This window comes from Salmo salar, chromosome 10, assembly GCF_965601325.2.
Source record: "Salmo salar chromosome 10, fSalSal1, whole genome shotgun sequence".
Classification (NCBI taxonomy): domain Eukaryota; kingdom Metazoa; phylum Chordata; class Actinopteri; order Salmoniformes; family Salmonidae; genus Salmo; species Salmo salar.
In genome coordinates this window covers 124317540-124336190 of record NC_138300.1, presented here as the reverse complement: position 1 = coordinate 124336190, position 18651 = coordinate 124317540, and the positions used below count along the sequence as shown (strand labels likewise).

The following is an 18651-nucleotide window of genomic DNA, read 5'->3' as shown; positions in this document are numbered from 1 at the left end:
CCTGCTCTTGGGCAACAAATAGTAAGGATTAGTCTTAATTTGATCCGGAAACTGGCCCATAGAGTTCCATAGATGAATGAGGTCCTGAAACTGGCCCATAGATGAATGAGGTCCTGAAACTGGCCCATAGATGAATGAGGTCCTGAAACTGGCCCATAGATGAATGAGGTCCTGAAACTGACCCCACAGAGTTCCATAGATGAATGAGGTCCTGAAACTGGCCCCATAGAGTTCCATAGATAAATACGTGAGTAGTGTTTGTTTCTCTGCCTCTGACAGGAAGTGTGCGTTGAGTGGCTTGTCCCGGTCCTGTAAGCATCGCATCAAACTTGGAGACCGAGAGAGTTACTACTACATCTCTCCCTCCAGCAGGGCACGGGTACCCAAACATGTTTGTTTTTGTTTTTCTAATAGTTTAAACAACATTATTCATTCATCCTCAACATCTATAGACAGATGAATATATGGCTACCTTTTTTGTGTTCATAAATACTTGTATCATGTGAGAGAACTTTTTTTTATTTTTGAAGTTGTGAACCCCTTTCTCATTTCCACCCCCTCCAGATCACAGCTGTGTGTAATTTCTTCACCTATATCCGCTACATTCAGCAGGGCCTGGTCAGACATGATGGTAAGAGTGACATCCTTCCTTTTAACAGATAAACACTGAGGTCAACAGTAATGGTGACACTGGCATTACATTCTCAGTTTGTCAATGTAGACAGCAAATCTGTCTGGTGTTCTGAAACCCTAATGTCTTTGAACCCTGACCCCCAGCGGAGCAGATGTTCTGGGAAGTGACACGTCGACGGAGGGAGATGACTGTGGCCAAGCTGGGCTTCTACCTCACAGACACAGACCAGGGGTAGAAGACAGACTAGAGGAGTCTACGTCACCGTCGACCTGGGTCATGTTCATTAGGGCACACCGTAGCAAAAATGTTGTGCAACGGACCATTTATTTTTTTTGCAAGCGCTTCGTATTGGACAAGTTCAGATATTACCACTCGTTTAGGGACGCTTTCTTCCGTTTCATGCCTACTGAACACGACCCTGGGCTAGAAGACAGGAGACACCAATCAGCTGTACAGAGACACAAGATAACTAGTACCCTTTTTACACTGTCCTGATAATCCAACTCCAAAACAAACTGGGCTGGTTTGGCTCAGTAGTGTGAAAAGTCCTCAGGTGGACACGCGGGGAAAACACAGAAACCAGAACACTGATTTTGAGTAGGAGAGCGATTTTCAAGTGTGTCTGACAAGGGAAGCAGAAAATGCTACAGTAAAAAATGACACCACTAGCTTTGCAATTAGATTAGCCTCGTACAAATCAGCCCGATCTGGTGAGCTACACGGTAGAGAAAAACCATTGTAGCAAAACAGAATGTAAGCTTGTGAGATCAGTATAGTTCGTACGACGCTAGCAGTTAGAGCTATGTACTTTATAAACTAGCACAATATTATAACACTACTACAAAGAACATGCAATGGATAGCATCTTTAAAAGGACAGTAGCGTATATGTGAAAATGAATCAATATACCATAGAAATTCTGTAATTATTATAGTTATTATGTATAATTGACAAGTGGTCACAGCTGATCTCAGTCGGCACAGATTGAAACTATATACGCATGTGTCATGCTGCCACGGAAACACTAACATGGGTTGAATCCTAACTGGTCAGTTTAATCACACAGATGTTTTAGGTTGGAGTTCTGACCAATAGAGAACTATGCTGCTCACTTTTCATTCTAACAGCTGTCCTATGGTACCGGTGTACTGGTCCTGCATGTTGTCGTCTCCTCTCACCTTAACAACCAGACTACGTACGTGTTGTCGTCTCCTCTCACCTTAACAACCAGACTACGTACGTGTTGTCGTCTCCTCTCACCTTAACAACCAGACTACGTACGTGTTGTCGTCTCCTCTCACCTTAACAACCAGACTACGTACGTGTTGTCGTCTCCTCTCACCTTAACAACCAGACTACGTACGTGTTGTCGTCTCCTCTCACCTTAACAACCAGACTACGTACGTGTTGTCGTCTCCTCTCACCTTAACAACCAGACTACGTACGTGTTGTCGTCTCCTCTCACCTTAACAACCAGACTACGTACGTGTTGTCGTCTCCTCTCACCTTAACAACCAGACTACGTACGTGTTGTCGTCTCCTCTCACCTTAACAACCAGACTACGTACGTGTTGTCGTCTCCTCGCACCTTAACAACCAAACCACCCATTACTTTGCCTTAACCTTGATAAATTATTACACTACGTTGTAAATGCCTTGCACGGCTTATATAGGAAAAACACCTCGACTGAGAATGGGTTATGGAAGGGAAGTATTCACTCAGTGTGGATATAAAAAGAAAAATAGCCGAGTCTGTTTTAGTACTAACCAGTTCAGAAGTAGTGTGTGTGTTGCAGGTACACAAAGTAAAAACATAGTGAGTTATCTGAAATATCCTTGTCTTCACTCTGGGTCCTGTGACCACTTAGCAACGACTATCCTAGAAATTAAGGATACTTTTTTTTATTTTTTATTATTATAATAATTTTTTTAAATAAATATAATGGAGTTATAAAACAATCATAGATGACTAAGCAATAAGTAGTTTCTCCTCCTTCCTGACACTACCGATTTTTAAAAAAATAACTATGTAGTTGGGAGAGAAAACAGCTGTAAGTGACTGCAGTCTGTTATGCACAACCTTAGGTGAAAATTGCACTCCTGCAAAATGTTATTGAAATTGCTCTCCTGTTGTGTATGATAATGATGTATAAGCCATACATGACCATGAATTGTGTAGCTTTGCATGGATACATAGCCATTGTGTGTACAGGTGTGTGTGTGTGTGTGTGTGTGTGTGTGTGTGTTCAGCAGTGATGTTCCATAACTCCAAACACTATAGTGTTGATATTAGCCATATCTTGCATGAAAATCTTTATCAAACTAAATGAAGAATATCGGAAGTTTGAAAGTGCAATAACAGCTTTGTTCTTACAGCCATTTTATATGAGTTTGGAATCCTTGACTTATTATGTCAATAAAACAACCAGTATGATTGTACTCTTCAAGGGTAATAGTCACACACCATCTATAGATTGATAGAAAATACACTGAGTGGACAAAACATTAAGAACACCTGCTATTTCCGTGAGATTGACCAGGTTAAGGCTATGATTGATGTCACCTGTTAAATCCACTTCAATCAGTGTAGATGAAGGGGAGGAGACAGGTTAAAGAGGGATTTTTAAGCCTTGAGACAATTAAGACATGGATTGTGTATGTGTGCCATTCAGAGGGTGAATGGGCAAGACAAAAGATTGAAGTGCCTTTGAACGGGGTATGGTAGTAGGGGGCACCGGGTTTGTGTCAAGAACTGCAATGCTCCTGGTTTTTTTTCTTTTTTTTTTTCTCACACTAAACAATTTCCCCGTGTGTATCCAGAATGGTCCACCACCCAAAGGACATCCAGGCAACTTGAAACAACTGTGAGAAGCATTGGAGTCAACATGGACCCAGCATCCCCTGTGGATGACGGATTGAGCCGTTCGGGATAAAAGGCTGAACCACCCATCTGTGTGTTGTCTGCTCTGGCACTGTTATAGTCTCTTGAGTCTGCAATGATTATTCACGGGCAAACGATATAACCCTTTAAAGTAATTGTTGCTGCTAGATGTCACAGAAATTATAACTTCTATTTGTATGTGAAAATGCCATGTGATGCACTTTCTCCATTGTCTCTTATTTGTTGGGTGTCTTTTTGCCCCCCCCCCCCCCCCCCCCACTGTTTTTGTGGAGATGCACAAATTAAGGAGTGTGGCTTTAATCCATAGAAGCCCTGCCTGAAGTAGCCTGTAAATCATGTCGCATGTTAAAGCCTTCCAGTAAAACCCGGAAGACAGAGAGACCTAATTTGACTTCAAGGCTCAGGTAGGTCATTGATGTCACTAGATTTAGGTCGTTGCCAGAAAGTGTTTGGTTAGTTACCCTCTAACAGAGATGAAATGGCAAAGCGTGAGAAGTCTTTTTTTTTTAAAAATTTTTAGGTCTATGAGAGAAAAAAATTATATTACAGCGGTATGAATACTTTCTGAAGGCACTATATATAGTGCCTTCAGAAAGTATTCATACCGCTGTAATATAATTTTTTTTATTAATTTGTCAAATTTCTAAAAACATAATTCCACTTTGACATTATGGGGGGTATTGTGTGTAGGCCAGTGACCCAAAATCTCAATTTAATCCATTTTAAATTCAGGCTGTAACAACAAAATGTGGGAAAAAGTCAAGGGGTGTGAATACTGTAGATATAGAAATCTGACACGCAAACAGAAAATTCTGCGTGCAGCACGACTGCGATATATGGTCGGCCTGGAACGGGGCCATAGTCTGAGTGTTGCAGTCTGAGTCAGAAAAGCTGTTTCAGGAACATGCGTTCCGGATGCTAATGGATTATTGTTCCATTAGTTTTATGCACTTCAAACGCTAGGCTATATACGTCGAAATTCCCCCAAACAAAGGAGTGACATACTCTACCTAATACAGCTAATGAATTCAATGTAGTAAATTAACTTCATTCAAGAGGTTAACATAGCATGTCTTTTTTTTTTTGAAGTGGTAAGCTCTTCTCATCCATGGTAATAATGATCGGTATAATGTGGTCTGAAATGGGGTTACTTTATTCATCTTAAAACGTGTACAATTCAGTATTTTTAAAGTTATATTTTCTAACAATCTGGAGTTAAGTTCAATATCCATACAGTCAAGTTCATATTATTGTTATTTAACAGGATATAATGTATGTCACATTTTAGTGTCGTGAAATAATATCGGTCCCTCTTGCAGCAACCACTGGTCATCAGTACTGACGTTCGTACCTTCTACATCAGTCCAGGATCATCAACATGACAACCACAACACCATCGGTTCTGGTTTCTTTGGTTAAAAACATACAAGAATATTCAAGAACAGAAATGATGTATTTGAAATGTTGTGACATAACATTTACCAGGATTGGGGTCAATTTCATAATAAAAAATAAAAAAGTATTATTTTCAAATGAGGGAAATTGGAAATTCAGTGTACTTCCTGGATTTACATGCAAATTATGGAATGAATCGTAACCCTGACAGACGAGTACATTATAATGACGTACCCAGAGAATTATATCTTATACTTTATAATCTACGTTTAATTGGAGCTCTGTGGACGTACGTACTTTCTACAACAGGCCAAGTATCATGAACATGACAGCCAACCACTGCAGCGATCACAGACTGCAGAAAAGGGAGGACTGGTCCAGCTCTTGGGAAACACACCACAAACACAGGAATAAGTATAGATGTATTGCCACTTGCCAGACCACCATTGTAAATAAGTTCTCCGTAACTATCTCGTTTGGTTAAGGTCTTCACGTTTTTCAATGACATACACTAAGAGCATTTACAGTACCTGTACAGGTGTATGACCCTGGAGTGTTGAGGCATGTTTTAGGGCCACGAGATTTGGCTGATCGACACTCATCGACATCTACTGCGAATCAATCAAAAACACTAAACTAATACAGCATCAACCTAAACAATACTCACTTTCATCTCCTTCACCATTACCCTCCTCACTAGGCCCTGTAGAGCTGAAGGTGTCTACAGTACTCCTCACTAGACCCCGTAGAGCTGAAGGTGTCGATACAGTACTCCTCACTAGACCCCGTAGAGCTGAAGGTGTCGATACAGTACTCCTCACTAGGCCCCGTAGAGCTGAAGGTGTTGATACAGTACTCCTCACTAGGCCCCGTAGAGCTGAAGGTGTTGATACAGTACTCCTCACTAGGCCCCGTAGAGCTGAAGGTGTTGATACAGTACTCCTCACTAGACCCCGTAGAGCTGAAGGTGTTGATACAGTACTCCTCACTAGGCCCCGTAGAGCTGAAGGTGTTGATACAGTACTCCTCACCAGGCCCTGTAGAGCTGAAGGTGTCGACCCTGTAGAGCTGAAGGTGTCGATACAGTACTCCTCACCAGGCCCCGTAGAGCTGAAGGTGTTGATACAGTACTCCTCACTAAGCCCCGTAGAGCTGAAGGTGTCTACAGTACTCGTCACTAGGCCCTGTAGAGCTGAAGGCGTCGATACAGTACTCCTCACTAGGCCCTGTAGAGCTGAAGGTGTCGACCCTGTAGAGCTGAAGGTGTCGACCCTGTAGAGCTGAAGGTGTCGATACAGTCCTCCTCACTAGGCCCTGTAGAGCTGAAGGTTTCGATACAGTACTCCTCACTAGGCCCCGTAGAGCTGAAGGTGTCGATACAGTCCTCACTAGGCCCCGTAGAGCTGAAGGTGTCGACCCTGTAGAGCTGAAGGTATGATACAGTACTCCTCACTAGGCCCCGTAGAGCTGAAGGTGTTGATACAGTACTCCTCACTAGGCCCTGTAGAGCTGAAGGTTTCGATACAGTACTCCTCACTAGGCCCCGTAGAGCTGAAGGTGTCGACCCCGTAGAGCTGAAGGTGTTGATATAGTACTCCTCACTAGGCCCTGTAGAGGTGAAGGTGTCGACCCCGTAGAGCTGAAGGTGTTGATATAGTACTCCTCACTAGGCCCCGTAGAGCTGAAGGTGTCGACCCCGTAGAGCTGAAGATGTTGATACAGTACTCCTCACTAGACCCTGTAGAGCTGAAGGTGTTGATACAGTACTCCTCACCAGGCCCGTAGAGCTGAAGGTGTTGATACAGTACTCCTCACTAGGCCTTGTAGAGCTGAAGGTGTCGACCCTGTAGAGCTGAAGGCGTTGATACAGTACTCCTCACTAGGCCCTGTAGAGCTGAAGGTGTCGACCCTGTAGAGCTGAAGGTGTTGATACAGTACTCCTCACTAGGCCCCATAGAGCTGAAGGCGTTGATACAGTACTCCTCACTAGGCCCCGTAGAGCTGAAGGTTTCGATACAGTACTCCTCACTAGGCCCTGTAGAGCTGAAGGTGTCGACCGTGTAGAGCTGAAGGTGTTGATACAGTACTTCTCACTAGGCCCTGTAGAGCTGAAGGTGTTGATACAGTACTCCTCACTAGGCCCTGTAGAGCTGAAGGTGTTGATACAGTACTCCTCACTAGGCCCTGTAGAGCTGAAGGTGTTGATACAGTACTCCTCACTAGGCCCTGTAGAGCTGAAGGTGTTGATACAGTACTCCTCACTAGGACCTGTAGAGCTGAAGGTGTCGACCCTGTAGAGCTGAAGGTGTCGATACTGTACTCCTCACTAGGCCCTGTAGAGCTGAAGGTGTTGATACAGTACTCCTCACTAGGCCCCGTAGAGCTGAAGGTGTTGATAGAGTACTCCTCACTAGACCCCGTAGAGTTGGTGTCGACCCTGTAGAGCTGAAGGTGTCAATACAGTACTCCTCACTAGGCCCTGTAGAGCTGAAGGCGTTGATAGAGTACTCCTCACTAGACCCCGTAGAGTTGGTGTCGACCCTGTAGAGCTGAAGGTGTCAATACAGTACTCCTCACTAGGCCCTGTAGAGCTGAAGGTGTTGATAGAGTACTCCTCACTAGACCCCGTAGAGTTGGTGTCGACCCTGTAGAGCTGAAGGTGTCAATACAGTACTCCTCACTAGGCCCTGTAGAGCTGAAGGTGTCGATACAGTACTCCTCACTAGGCCCTGTAGAGCTGAAGGTGTTGATACAGTACTCCTCACTAGACCCTGTAGAGCTGAAGGTGTCGATACAGTACTCCTCACTAGACCCCGTAGAGCTGAAGGTGTTGATACAGTACTCCTCACTAGGCCCCGTAGAGCTGAAGGTGTCGACCCCGTAGAGCTGAAGGTGTTGATATAGTACTCCTCACTAGGCCCTGTAGAGCTGAAGGTGTTGATACAGTACTCCTCACTAGGCCCTGTAGAGCTGAAGGTGTTGATACAGTACTCCTCACTAGGCCCTGTAGAGGTGAAGGTGTCGACCCCGTAGAGCTGAAGGTGTTGATATAGTACTCCTCACTAGGCCCTGTAGAGCTGAAGGTGTTGATACAGTACTCCTCACTAGGCCCTGTAGAGCTGAAGGTGTCGACCCCGTAGAGCTGAAGGTGTTGATATAGTACTCCTCACCAGGCCCGTAGAGCTGAAGGTGTTGATACAGTACTCCTCACTAGGCCCTGTAGAGCTGAAGGTGTTGATACTGTACTCCTCACTAGGCCCTGTAGAGCTGAAGGCGTCGATACAGTACTCCTCACTAGGCCCTGTAGAGCTGAAGGTGTCGACCCTGTAGAGCTGAAGGTGTCGACCCTGTAGAGCTGAAGGTGTTGATACAGTACTCCTCACTAGGCCCTGTAGAGCTGAAGGTGTCGACCCTGTAGAGCTGAAGGTGTTGATACAGTACTTCTCACTAGGCCCTGTAGAGCTGAAGGTGTTGATACAGTACTCCTCACTAGGCCCTGTAGAGCTGAAGGTGTTGATACAGTACTCCTCACTAGGCCCTGTAGAGCTGAAGGTGTTGATACAGTACTCCTCACTAGGCCCTGTAGAGCTGAAGGTGTTGATACAGTACTCCTCACTAGGCCCTGTAGAGCTGAAGGTGTTGATACAGTACTCCTCACTAGGCCCTGTAGAGCTGAAGGTGTCGATACAGTACTCCTCACTAGGCCCTGTAGAGCTGAAGGTGTTGATACAGTACTCCTCACTAGGCCCCGTAGAGCTGAAGGTGTTGATAGAGTACTCCTCACTAGACCCCGTAGAGTTGGTGTCGACCCTGTAGAGCTGAAGGTGTCAATACAGTACTCCTCACTAGGCCCTGTAGAGCTGAAGGCGTTGATAGAGTACTCCTCACTAGACCCCGTAGAGTTGGTGTCGACCCTGTAGAGCTGAAGGTGTCAATACAGTACTCCTCACTAGGCCCTGTAGAGCTGAAGGTGTCGATACAGTACTCCTCACTAGGCCCCGTAGAGCTGAAGGCGTTGATACAGTACTCCTCACTAGGCCCCGTAGAGCTGAAGGTTTCGATACAGTACTCCTCACTAGGCCCTGTAGAGCTGAAGGTGTCGACCGTGTAGAGCTGAAGGTGTTGATACAGTACTTCTCACTAGGCCCTGTAGAGCTGAAGGTGTTGATACAGTACTCCTCACTAGGCCCTGTAGAGCTGAAGGTGTTGATACAGTACTCCTCACTAGGCCCTGTAGAGCTGAAGGTGTTGATACAGTACTCCTCACTAGGCCCTGTAGAGCTGAAGGCGTTGATAGAGTACTCCTCACTAGACCCCGTAGAGTTGGTGTCGACCCTGTAGAGCTGAAGGTGTCAATACAGTACTCCTCACTAGGCCCTGTAGAGCTGAAGGTGTCGATACAGTACTCCTCACTAGGCCCCGTAGAGCTGAAGGTGTCAATACAGTACTCCTCACTAGACCCCGTAGAGCTGAAGGTGTTGATACAGTACTCCTCACTAGGCCCCGTAGAGCTGAAGGTGTTGATACAGTACTCCTCACTAGGCCCCGTAGAGCTGAAGGCATCGATACAGTACTCCTCACTAGGCCCTGTAGAGCTGAAGGTGTCGACCCTGTAGAGCTGAAGGTGTCGATACAGTACTCCTCACTAGGCCCTGTAGAGCTGAAGGTGTTGATACAGTACTCCTCACCAGGCCCTGTAGAGCTGAAGGCGTCGATACAGTACTCCTCACTAGGCCCTGTAGAGCTGAAGGTGTTGATATAGTACTCCTCACTAGGCCCTGTAGAGCTGAAGGCGTCGATACAGTACTCCTCACTAGGCCCCGTAGAGCTGAAGGCGTCGATACAGTACTCCTCACTAGGCCCTGTAGAGCTGAAGGTGTCGATACAGTACTCCTCACTAGGCCCCGTAGAGCTGAAGGTGTCAACAATAAGGTTCCTCACAGCCTATCAAAAGGCAAGCTGATGTACCTGTATCAGGACGATGGGGTGGCTACAACCTGAGGGGCTCTACCTACCTGTGAGGGTGTACCCTCAGCTACATAGTGTTGGCTAACCCTCAGCTACATAGTGTTGGCTAACCCTCAGCTGCCTAGTGTTGGCTAACCATCAGCTGCCCTCAGCTACCTAGTGTTGGCTAACCCTCAGCTACCTAGTGTTAGCTAACCCTCAGCTACCCAGTGTTGGCTAACTCTCAGCTACCTAGTGTCGGCTAACCCTCAGCTGCCTAGTGTCGGCTAACCCTCTGCTGCCTGGTGTTGGCTAACCCTCAGCTACATAGTGTCGGCTAACCCTCAGCTACCTAGTGTTGGCTAACCCTCAGCTGCCTAGTGTCGGCTAACCCTCAGCTACCTAGTGTCGGCTAACCCTCAGCTACCTAGTGTCGGCTAACCCTCAGCTACCTAGTGTCGGCTAACCCTCAGCTACCTAGTGTCGGCTAACCCTCAGCTACCTAGTGTCGGCTAACCCTCAGCTACCTAGTGTCGGCTAACCCTCAGCTACCTAGTGTCGGCTAACCCTCAGCTACCTAGTGTCGGCTAACCCTCTGCTGCCTGGTGTTGGCTAACCCTCAGCTACATAGTGTCGGCTAACCCTCAGCTACCTAGTGTCGGCTAACCCTCAGCTACATAGTGTTGGCTAACCTTCAGCTACCTATTGTCGGCTAACCCTCAGCTACATAGTGTTGGCTAACCTTCAGCTACCTATTGTCGGCTAACCCTCAGCTACCTAGTGTCGGCTAACCCTCAGCTACATAGTGTTGACTAACCCTCAGCTACCCTCTGCTGCCTGGTGTTGGCTAACCCCCAGCTACTTAGTGTTGGCTAACGCCCAGCTACCTCACTGATATGTTTTATCTATAATTTCTCTTCATATGACAAGGATTGAAAAGATGTTGAAAGTATGATGTTGACATGATCAGTCCAATCAAAGCTACTGTAGATATAACGTAATTTTATCTGTGGCCAATGACCTTGAGCCTTCTTGGATGGACACTTCTAATGTAACTCTATGGCAGCACCCAAGGGGCTTGAATTTTTGAACTCTCCCCGTAGATTTTGCGGTGACGTAGTGTCCCCATGAGTGACAGAACACTGAGCCAATCACGGCGCATAACTAGAGAACATTACCAACCCCTACGCTCTGTATTTTCCTCTGGCTAGCCTGACACCACAGAAAGCACTGAGCTGAAACACCTGCATTTGATGTCTTAGACAATCTAAATCTAGATACAGAGCCTTCGGAAAGTATTCAGACCCCTTGACTTTTTCCAAATGTTGTTGCGTTACAGCCGTATTCTAAAATGGATTTAAAAAAAAGCCTCATCAATACCCCATGACGACATCACAATACCCCATAATGACATCACAATACCCCATGACGACATCACAATACCCCATAATACCCCATGACGACATCACAATACCCCATGACGACATCACAATACCCCATGACGACATCACAATACCCCATAATGACATCACAATACCCCATGACGACATCACAATACCCCATAATGACATCACAATACCCCATGACGACATCACAATACCCCATGACGACATCACAATACCCCATGACGACATCACAATACCCCATAATGACAAAGCGAAAACAGCTTTTTATTTTATTTTAGCAAATTTTGACGGCAGTAACGTATGTGCCTGATTTTCTCCTGTCTGTTGAGTGCAGGTGTCTGGCTGAGGCTCTCTGAATCCATCCAATCCCCGCTCTTATGCTGTTGACCAATGACGTGGACGTATAAAGGCTGGAATTCGGCCCTAGCTGAAAAGGGCCGTGGCTTTGGCTAACCTCGTTTGGGGGAGGGGGGGGGAGGTAGACGCGCCTCGACCAAAAACCCTCGATACAACGGCAAATAGGCATAACTTCGATGCCTAATGTGAAAAAGGCTGAGTTTTTAGTTTATTTGTTTGACTAGTCAGTTTGGGGCACTGGGAGAAATGTTTGGATAATGGGATCGTTTGAAGAAGATGGCGGAAAAGGTAATAAGGAAGAAAGTGGAGCAAATAAATAAATATGGAGTAAGGGATTACACAGGCCTTCTGGAAGATCTGGTGAAGGACAAGATTATGGACAAGAAAAAAAAAGGACAACAGTGGAAATGGTTATGAGGGAATATGGAATGAAGGATTTCACAGAACTTTTGGAAGAACTTGAGGAAACGGAGTGTGAGGATGAGTTAGATGTGGTGGCAGGTGCAGTGATGACTGTTGAGAAGAAGTTGAGTATAAAGGGATGCAACAGTGTGGAGAGGAAGGTTGGCGTCAAGTGCAAAAAGAGAGATACGTGTTCCAGAAGATCAGAGATGGAACCTGACGAGAGTGTGGATGAAGTTCCTGCAGTAAGGACCGCCAAGGTTGGGCCTCTCGGTCAGAGGATCTAACGGATGATTCTGGCCCAGTGGGAGAAAGATTTGTGGAGAGAATGGATCCTTGCATCTTGGCTAATTCATATGTGATGTCAGGTTGGGTACTGTCGAGTTGGTGAAAGTAACTAGGAGTAGACTAGTGATGATTGTTTCTCCAGCCCAGAGTGAGCAGGCGTTCACGGACAAGAAATGTGACTTGCTTTACTCTCCGTAGCAGGGCTCTGTTGAAACGAGTGATAACTGGGGTGGCATTAAACGTTGAGGAAGATCAGTTGAAAGTGAAGATTCCCTGTGTCTGTGATGCTCGTTGTTTGGTGCAACGTAGATCCGGCGGAGAGCGTCGGGGAAACGGAGAAGACGTCTGTTCTGGAGAGTTTTGATGTACAGTCTTTGCCAGTTAAGGTAGGAAGTCCAAGTTATCCCGTGAGACCATTTGTTCCTAAGATACTACAGTGTTTTAGGTGTCAAGTTTATAGGCATGTTGCAGGAGTATGTAGGAGGGAGAGTCATAGATGTGCAGGAGACAAAGGAATATGTAGTTTCAGTGGAGAAAGTTGTTTGTTTTGTGGGGGTGCCCATTGGGGCTCGAGATGTCTGGTGAGATAATGGCAGGTTGAGGTTACTAGAAGCAGTTAAGAGAGGTCAAATCAAATTTTATTGGTCACATGGTTAGCAGATGTTATTGGTCACATGGTTAGCAGATGTTATTGGTCACATGGTTAGCAGATGTTATTGGACACATGGTTAGCAGATGTTAATGCGAGTGTAGCGAAATGCTTGTGCTTCTAGTTCCAACAGTGCAGTAATATCTAACAAGTAATCTACCAGTTCCCCAACAACTACCTAATAAACACAAATCTAAAGGGGTGAATGAGAATATGTACATATAAATATATGGATGAGCGATGGCCGAGCGGCATAGGCAAGGTGCAATAGATGGAATAAAATACAGTGTGTATATATATATATATATATATATATATATATATATATATATATATGATATGATATGATATGATATGATATGAGTAATGTAAGATATGTAAACGCTATTAAAGTGGCATTGTTTAAAGTGACTAGTGATCCATTTATTAACCAGTGGCCAGTGATTGGGTCTCAATGTAGGCAGCAGCCTCTCTGAGTTAGTGATTGCTGTGTAGCAGTCTGATGGCCTTGAGATAGAAGATAGTGAGTGTTCTGTTCTCCAAGACCATTGGTCAGGAGTATAATTAGATAAGGTAGATAGTGGAATGGATTTGGGATGAAAAAATGTTTTTTTTTTTTAGTTTTTCCTTTCCCCGCCAATTTTATAGTACCAAAACAAAGAACTGAATGTAGGTAGGCCGTGAATGGCCTCACACTCCAGTACAGTAGGTGGCGATGTATGCACCTTAAATTGGATGCGATCCGCCAACACAATCCCAAAGAAGAAGTCTGCTTTGTGTCTGACCAGCATCGTTCAGTGGAGGCTGCTGAGGGGACAACTGCTCACAATAACGTCTGGAACGGAGTAAATGGAACGGAAATCGTGTATTTGATACCATTCCACTCCGGCCATTGCCACGAGCCCATCCTTGTTTCAGTATGATATGTTGGATAAAGGAATAGACAGACGCCAATGTCAAGTTCAATAGCTTTGTTCAAGCGTTGTACAAATCCCTACACGCGGAGTCCGGGGAACAGTCTGGCTAGTCGATTACCTATCAACTAGACTCCGTAACAATCCTCCTCAATTAAGGTGCCACCAACCTCCTGTGTCAACGATTTATTAAATGTTATTGTTGCTAGATAGATAGCCGATTAGCAAGATAACGCTAGCAGCCTTGCTTGAATAGGTAGCTAGCTAGAGGAAGTTAGTGAGCTTACCAGGCATTACAGTCCTGTTTGTTTGTGATACACCGTTGCTATCAGTTCATGGCCTTAGCTGTGAAGTTGTTTACATTCTAGCTAGCTAGAATGAATCGGACTGTCAAACTGTTCAGCAACAACTCCGCCTACCAAAAAATGTTCTCTTTGACATGAATCACTGAAAGACTGAATAAATCGAACCATGGCCGTAGCAGATGTTTATCAACTAAAATAAAGTCGAACCCTCACGACGCATTCGGTCGGCCAGTGTGCAGAATAAGACATGGGTGGTTAGTCCACTGTGTGCAGAATAAGACATGGGTGGTTAGTTCACTGTGTGCAGAATAAGACATGGGTGATTAGTTCACTGTGTGCAGAATAAGACATGGGTGATTAGTTCACTTTGTGCAGAATAAGACAAGGGTGATTAGTTCACTTTGTGCAGAATAAGACATGGGTGATTAGTTCACTGTGTGTAGAACAAGTCATGGGTGATTGGTTCACTGTGTGCAGAATAAGACATGGGTGGTTAGTCCACTGTGTGTAGAACAAGACATGGGTGATTAGTTCACTGTGTAAAAGCATACATGAAGACCTTTTATAATAAATCAAGGTTCTAGGTTAATGGAATTAGAAGAAAGGTTGTTTCTGGACACCATTTTCAGGCATACTTTTCACAGGCCAGTGTCGTGGACTGGTTCGGTCCATTAGCAAACCACTCTCTATTCATTTTGAAACATGAGAAGATGCTGAAGCCATCCTCTGCAGCACACACCAAAATAGGCAGCCCACTGAGATGAGATGAGGAGAGTCATTAGCTGCTCCCAGATGCTGGGAAATGGTTTCCAGACCCGTCGTGAAGGGATCCCGTAGCGCTACATGTAGCACAGATAGGAGGTCCAAAAGGTCGGGGTGACATCACAAAGGACCATCGAGATAAAGTCTGATGAGTGGATAGACTGGTTGATCCAGTCTGATGAGTGGATAGACTGGTTGATCCAGTCTGATGAGTGGATAGCCTGGTTGATCCAGTCTGATGAGTGGATAGCCTGGTTGAACCAGTCTGATGAGTGGATAGCCTGGTTGATCCAGTCTGATGAGTGGATAGCCTGGTTGAACCAGTCTGATGAGTGGATAGCCTGGTTGAACCAGTCTGATGAGTGGATAGCCTGGTTGAACCAGTCTGATGAGTGGATAGCCTGGTTGATCCAGTCTGATGAGTGGATAGCCTGGTTGAACCAGTCTGATGAGTGGATAGCCTGGTTGAACCAGTCTGATGAGTGGATAGCCTGGTTGAACCAGTCTGATGAGTGGATAGCCTGGTTGAACCAGTCTGATGAGTGGATAGCCTGGTTGATCCAGTCTGATGAGTGGATAGCCTGGTTGAACCAGTCTGATGAGTGGATAGCCTGGTTGAACCAGTCTGATGAGTGGATAGCCTGGTTGATCCAGTCTGATGAGTGGATAGCCTGGTTGAACCAGTCTGATGAGTGGATAGCCTGGTTGATCCAGTCTGATGAGTGGATAGCCTGGTTGAACCAGTCTGATGAGTGGATAGCCTGGTTGAACCAGTCTGATGAGTGGATAGCCTGGTTGAACCAGTCTGAGTGGATAGCCTGGTTGATCCAGTCTGATGAGTGGATAGCCTGGTTGATCCAGTCTGATGAGTGGATAGCCTGGTTGAACCAGTCTGATGAGTGGATAGCCTGGTTGATCCAGTCTGAGTGGATAGCCTGGTTGATCCAGTCTGATGAGTGGATAGCCTGGTTGATCCAGTCTGATGAGTGGATAGCCTGGTTGATCCAGTCTGATGAGTGGATAGCCTGGTTGAACCAGTCTGATGAGTGGATAGCCTGGTTGATCCAGTCTGATGAGTGGATAGCCTGGTTGATCCAGTCTGATGAGTGGATAGCCTGGTTGATCCAGTCTGATGAGTGGATAGCCTGGTTGATCCAGTCTGATGAGTGGATAGCCTGGTTGATCCAGTCTGATGAGTGGATAGCCTGGTTGATCCAGTCTGATGAGTGGATAGCCTGGTTGAACCAGTCTGATGAGTGGATAGCCTGGTTGAACCAGTCTGATGAGTGGATAGCCTGGTTGATCCAGTCTGATGAGTGGATAGCCTGGTTGATCCAGTCTGATGAGTGGATAGCCTGGTTGATCCAGTCTGATGAGTGGATAGCCTGGTTGATCCAGTCTGAGCACAATCAAGCACCCCATTTACTCTGGTGTTAGGCTGCGCTAGAGAGCATCCTCTTCATTCTGACAGTTGGGAATTACTGAATTATTTGGACAAATACATTGAATCCTTCGGTTTCACCCAACTCCGCGGTGAAGTTTCCCCAAGATACAGATCTAGGATCAGCTACCCATAACCACTAGTGGGGAAAAAACCAAAACGTCATCCTTCACATTACACCCTTAAGATCATAGGTAAGAATCACCACTAAGTACTAAACACAGTCCAGACCAAACGGTGTCATGATCAACTAATAAAAAAAAACATGAGTGTTTTTCACTTTAATGTTTGCGTAACATCCAGACAAGTGTCTTCAGTGCAGCTAGAAGGTGCAGAACAGACATTATAAACCAGTGCAGTTTTAAAGTGTGATTGGGGCAGAGTCACACACAGTTTGAAATGGTGCACTACTTTTGACCAGAGCCCTATGGACCCCTAATCCCTACATAGTGCACTACTTTAGACCAAGGGGCCCACAGAACTCTGGCCAAAAGCAATGTACTATATACAGTGAGGGAAAAAAGTATTTGATCCCCTGATGATTTTGTACATTTGGCCACTGACAAAAAAATGATCAGTCTATAATTTTAATGGTAGGTTTATTTGAACAGTGAGAGACAGAATAACAACAAAGAAATCCAGAAAAACGTATGTCAAAAATGTTATAAATTGATTCGCATTTTAACGAGGGAAATAAGTATTTGACCCCTCTGCAAAACATGACTTAGTACTTGGTGGCAAAACCCTTGTTGGCAATCACAGAGGTCAGACGTTTCTTGTAGTTGGCCACCAGGTTTGCACACATCTCAGGAGGGATTTTGTCCCACTCCTCTTTGCAGATCTTCTCCAAGTCATTAAGGTTTCGAGGCTGACGTTTGGCAACTCGAACCTTCAGCTCCCTCCACAGATTTTCTATGGGATTCAAATCAAATTTATGTAGCCCTTCTTACATCAGCTGATATCTCAAAGTGCACAGTGGCTAGGAAAAACTCCCTAGAAAGGCCAAAACCTAGGAAGAAACCTAGAGAGGAACCAGGCTATGAGGGGTGGCCAGTCCTCTTCTGGCTGTGCCGGGTGGAGATTATAACGGAACATGGCCAAGATTTTCAAATGTTCATAAATGACCAGCATGGTCAAATAATAATAATAAATAATAATAATCACAGTTGTCGAAGGGTGCAACAAGTCAGCACCTCAAGAGTAAATGTCAGTTGGCTTTTCATAGCCGATCATTGAGAGTATCTCTACCGCTCCTGCTTTCTCTAGAGAGTTGAAAACAGCAGGTCTGGGACAGGTAGCACGTCCGGTGAAAAAGTCAGGGTTCCATAGCCGCAGGCAGAACAGTTGAAACTGGAGCAGCAGCACGGCCAGGTGAACTGAGGACAGCAAGGAGTCATCATGTCAGGTAGTACTGAGGCATGGTCCTAGGGCTCAGGTCCTCCAAGAGAGAGAAAGAAAGAGAGAATTAAGGTCTGGAGACTGGCTAGGCCACTCCAGGACCTTAATGTGCTTCTTCTTGAGCCACTCCTTTATTGCCTTGGCCGTGTGTTTTGGGTCATCGTCATGCTGGAATACCCATCCACGACCCATTTTCAATGCCCTGGCTGAGGGAAGGAGATTCTCAACCAAGATTTGACGGTACATGGCCCCGTCCATCGTCCCTTTGATGCAGTGAAGTTGTCCTGTCCCCTTAGCAGAAAAACACCCCCAAAGCATAATGTTTCCACCTTCATGTTTGACGGTGGGGATGGTGTTCTTGGGGTCATAGGCAGCATTCCTCTTCCTCCAAACACGGCGAGTTCAGTTGATGCCAAAGAGCTCCATTTTGGTCTCATCTGACCACAACACTTTCACCCAGTTGTCCTCTGAATCATTCAGATGTTCATTGGCAAACTTCAGACAGGCATGTATATGTGCTTTCTTGAGCAGGGGGACCTTGCGGGCGCTGCAGGATTTCAGTCATTCACCGCGTAGTGTGTTACCAATTGTTTTCTTGGTGACTATGGTCCCAGCTGCCTTGAGATCATTGACAAGATCCTCCCGTGTAGTTCTGGGCTGATTCCTCACTGTTCTCATGATCATTGCAACTCCACGAGGTGAGATCTTGCATGGAGCCCCAGGCCGAGGGAGATTGACAGTTCTTTTGTGTTTCTTCCATTTGCGAATAATCGCACCAAATGTTGTCACCTTCTCACCAAGCTGCTTGGCGATGGTCTTGTAGCCCATTCCAGCCTTGTGTAGGTCTACAA

The 18651-nt window shown here is 45.6% G+C and overlaps 1 protein-coding gene across 10 annotated transcripts in view; it reads left to right on the top strand.

Annotated features, from left to right (window-relative positions):
- The window catches only part of LOC106561819 (guanine nucleotide exchange factor for Rab-3A), a 30598-nt gene extending 27525 nt beyond the window's left edge, over positions 1–3073 (top strand). For 6 of the 10 annotated variants that reach the window (XM_045688674.2, XM_045688671.2, XM_045688678.2 and 3 more), the window contains 3 exons: positions 280–391; positions 565–631; positions 778–3073. In XM_045688674.2, the coding sequence (XP_045544630.1) occupies positions 280–391; positions 565–631; positions 778–869 (271 nt within the window). In that variant the 3' untranslated portion in view covers positions 870–3073. The remainder of the gene's footprint in view (positions 1–279; positions 392–564; positions 632–777) is intronic. The other 4 variants (XM_045688675.2, XM_045688673.2, XM_045688679.2 and 1 more) reach the window with 1 other exon arrangement.
- The last annotated feature ends 15578 nt before the right edge of the window (positions 3074–18651 follow it).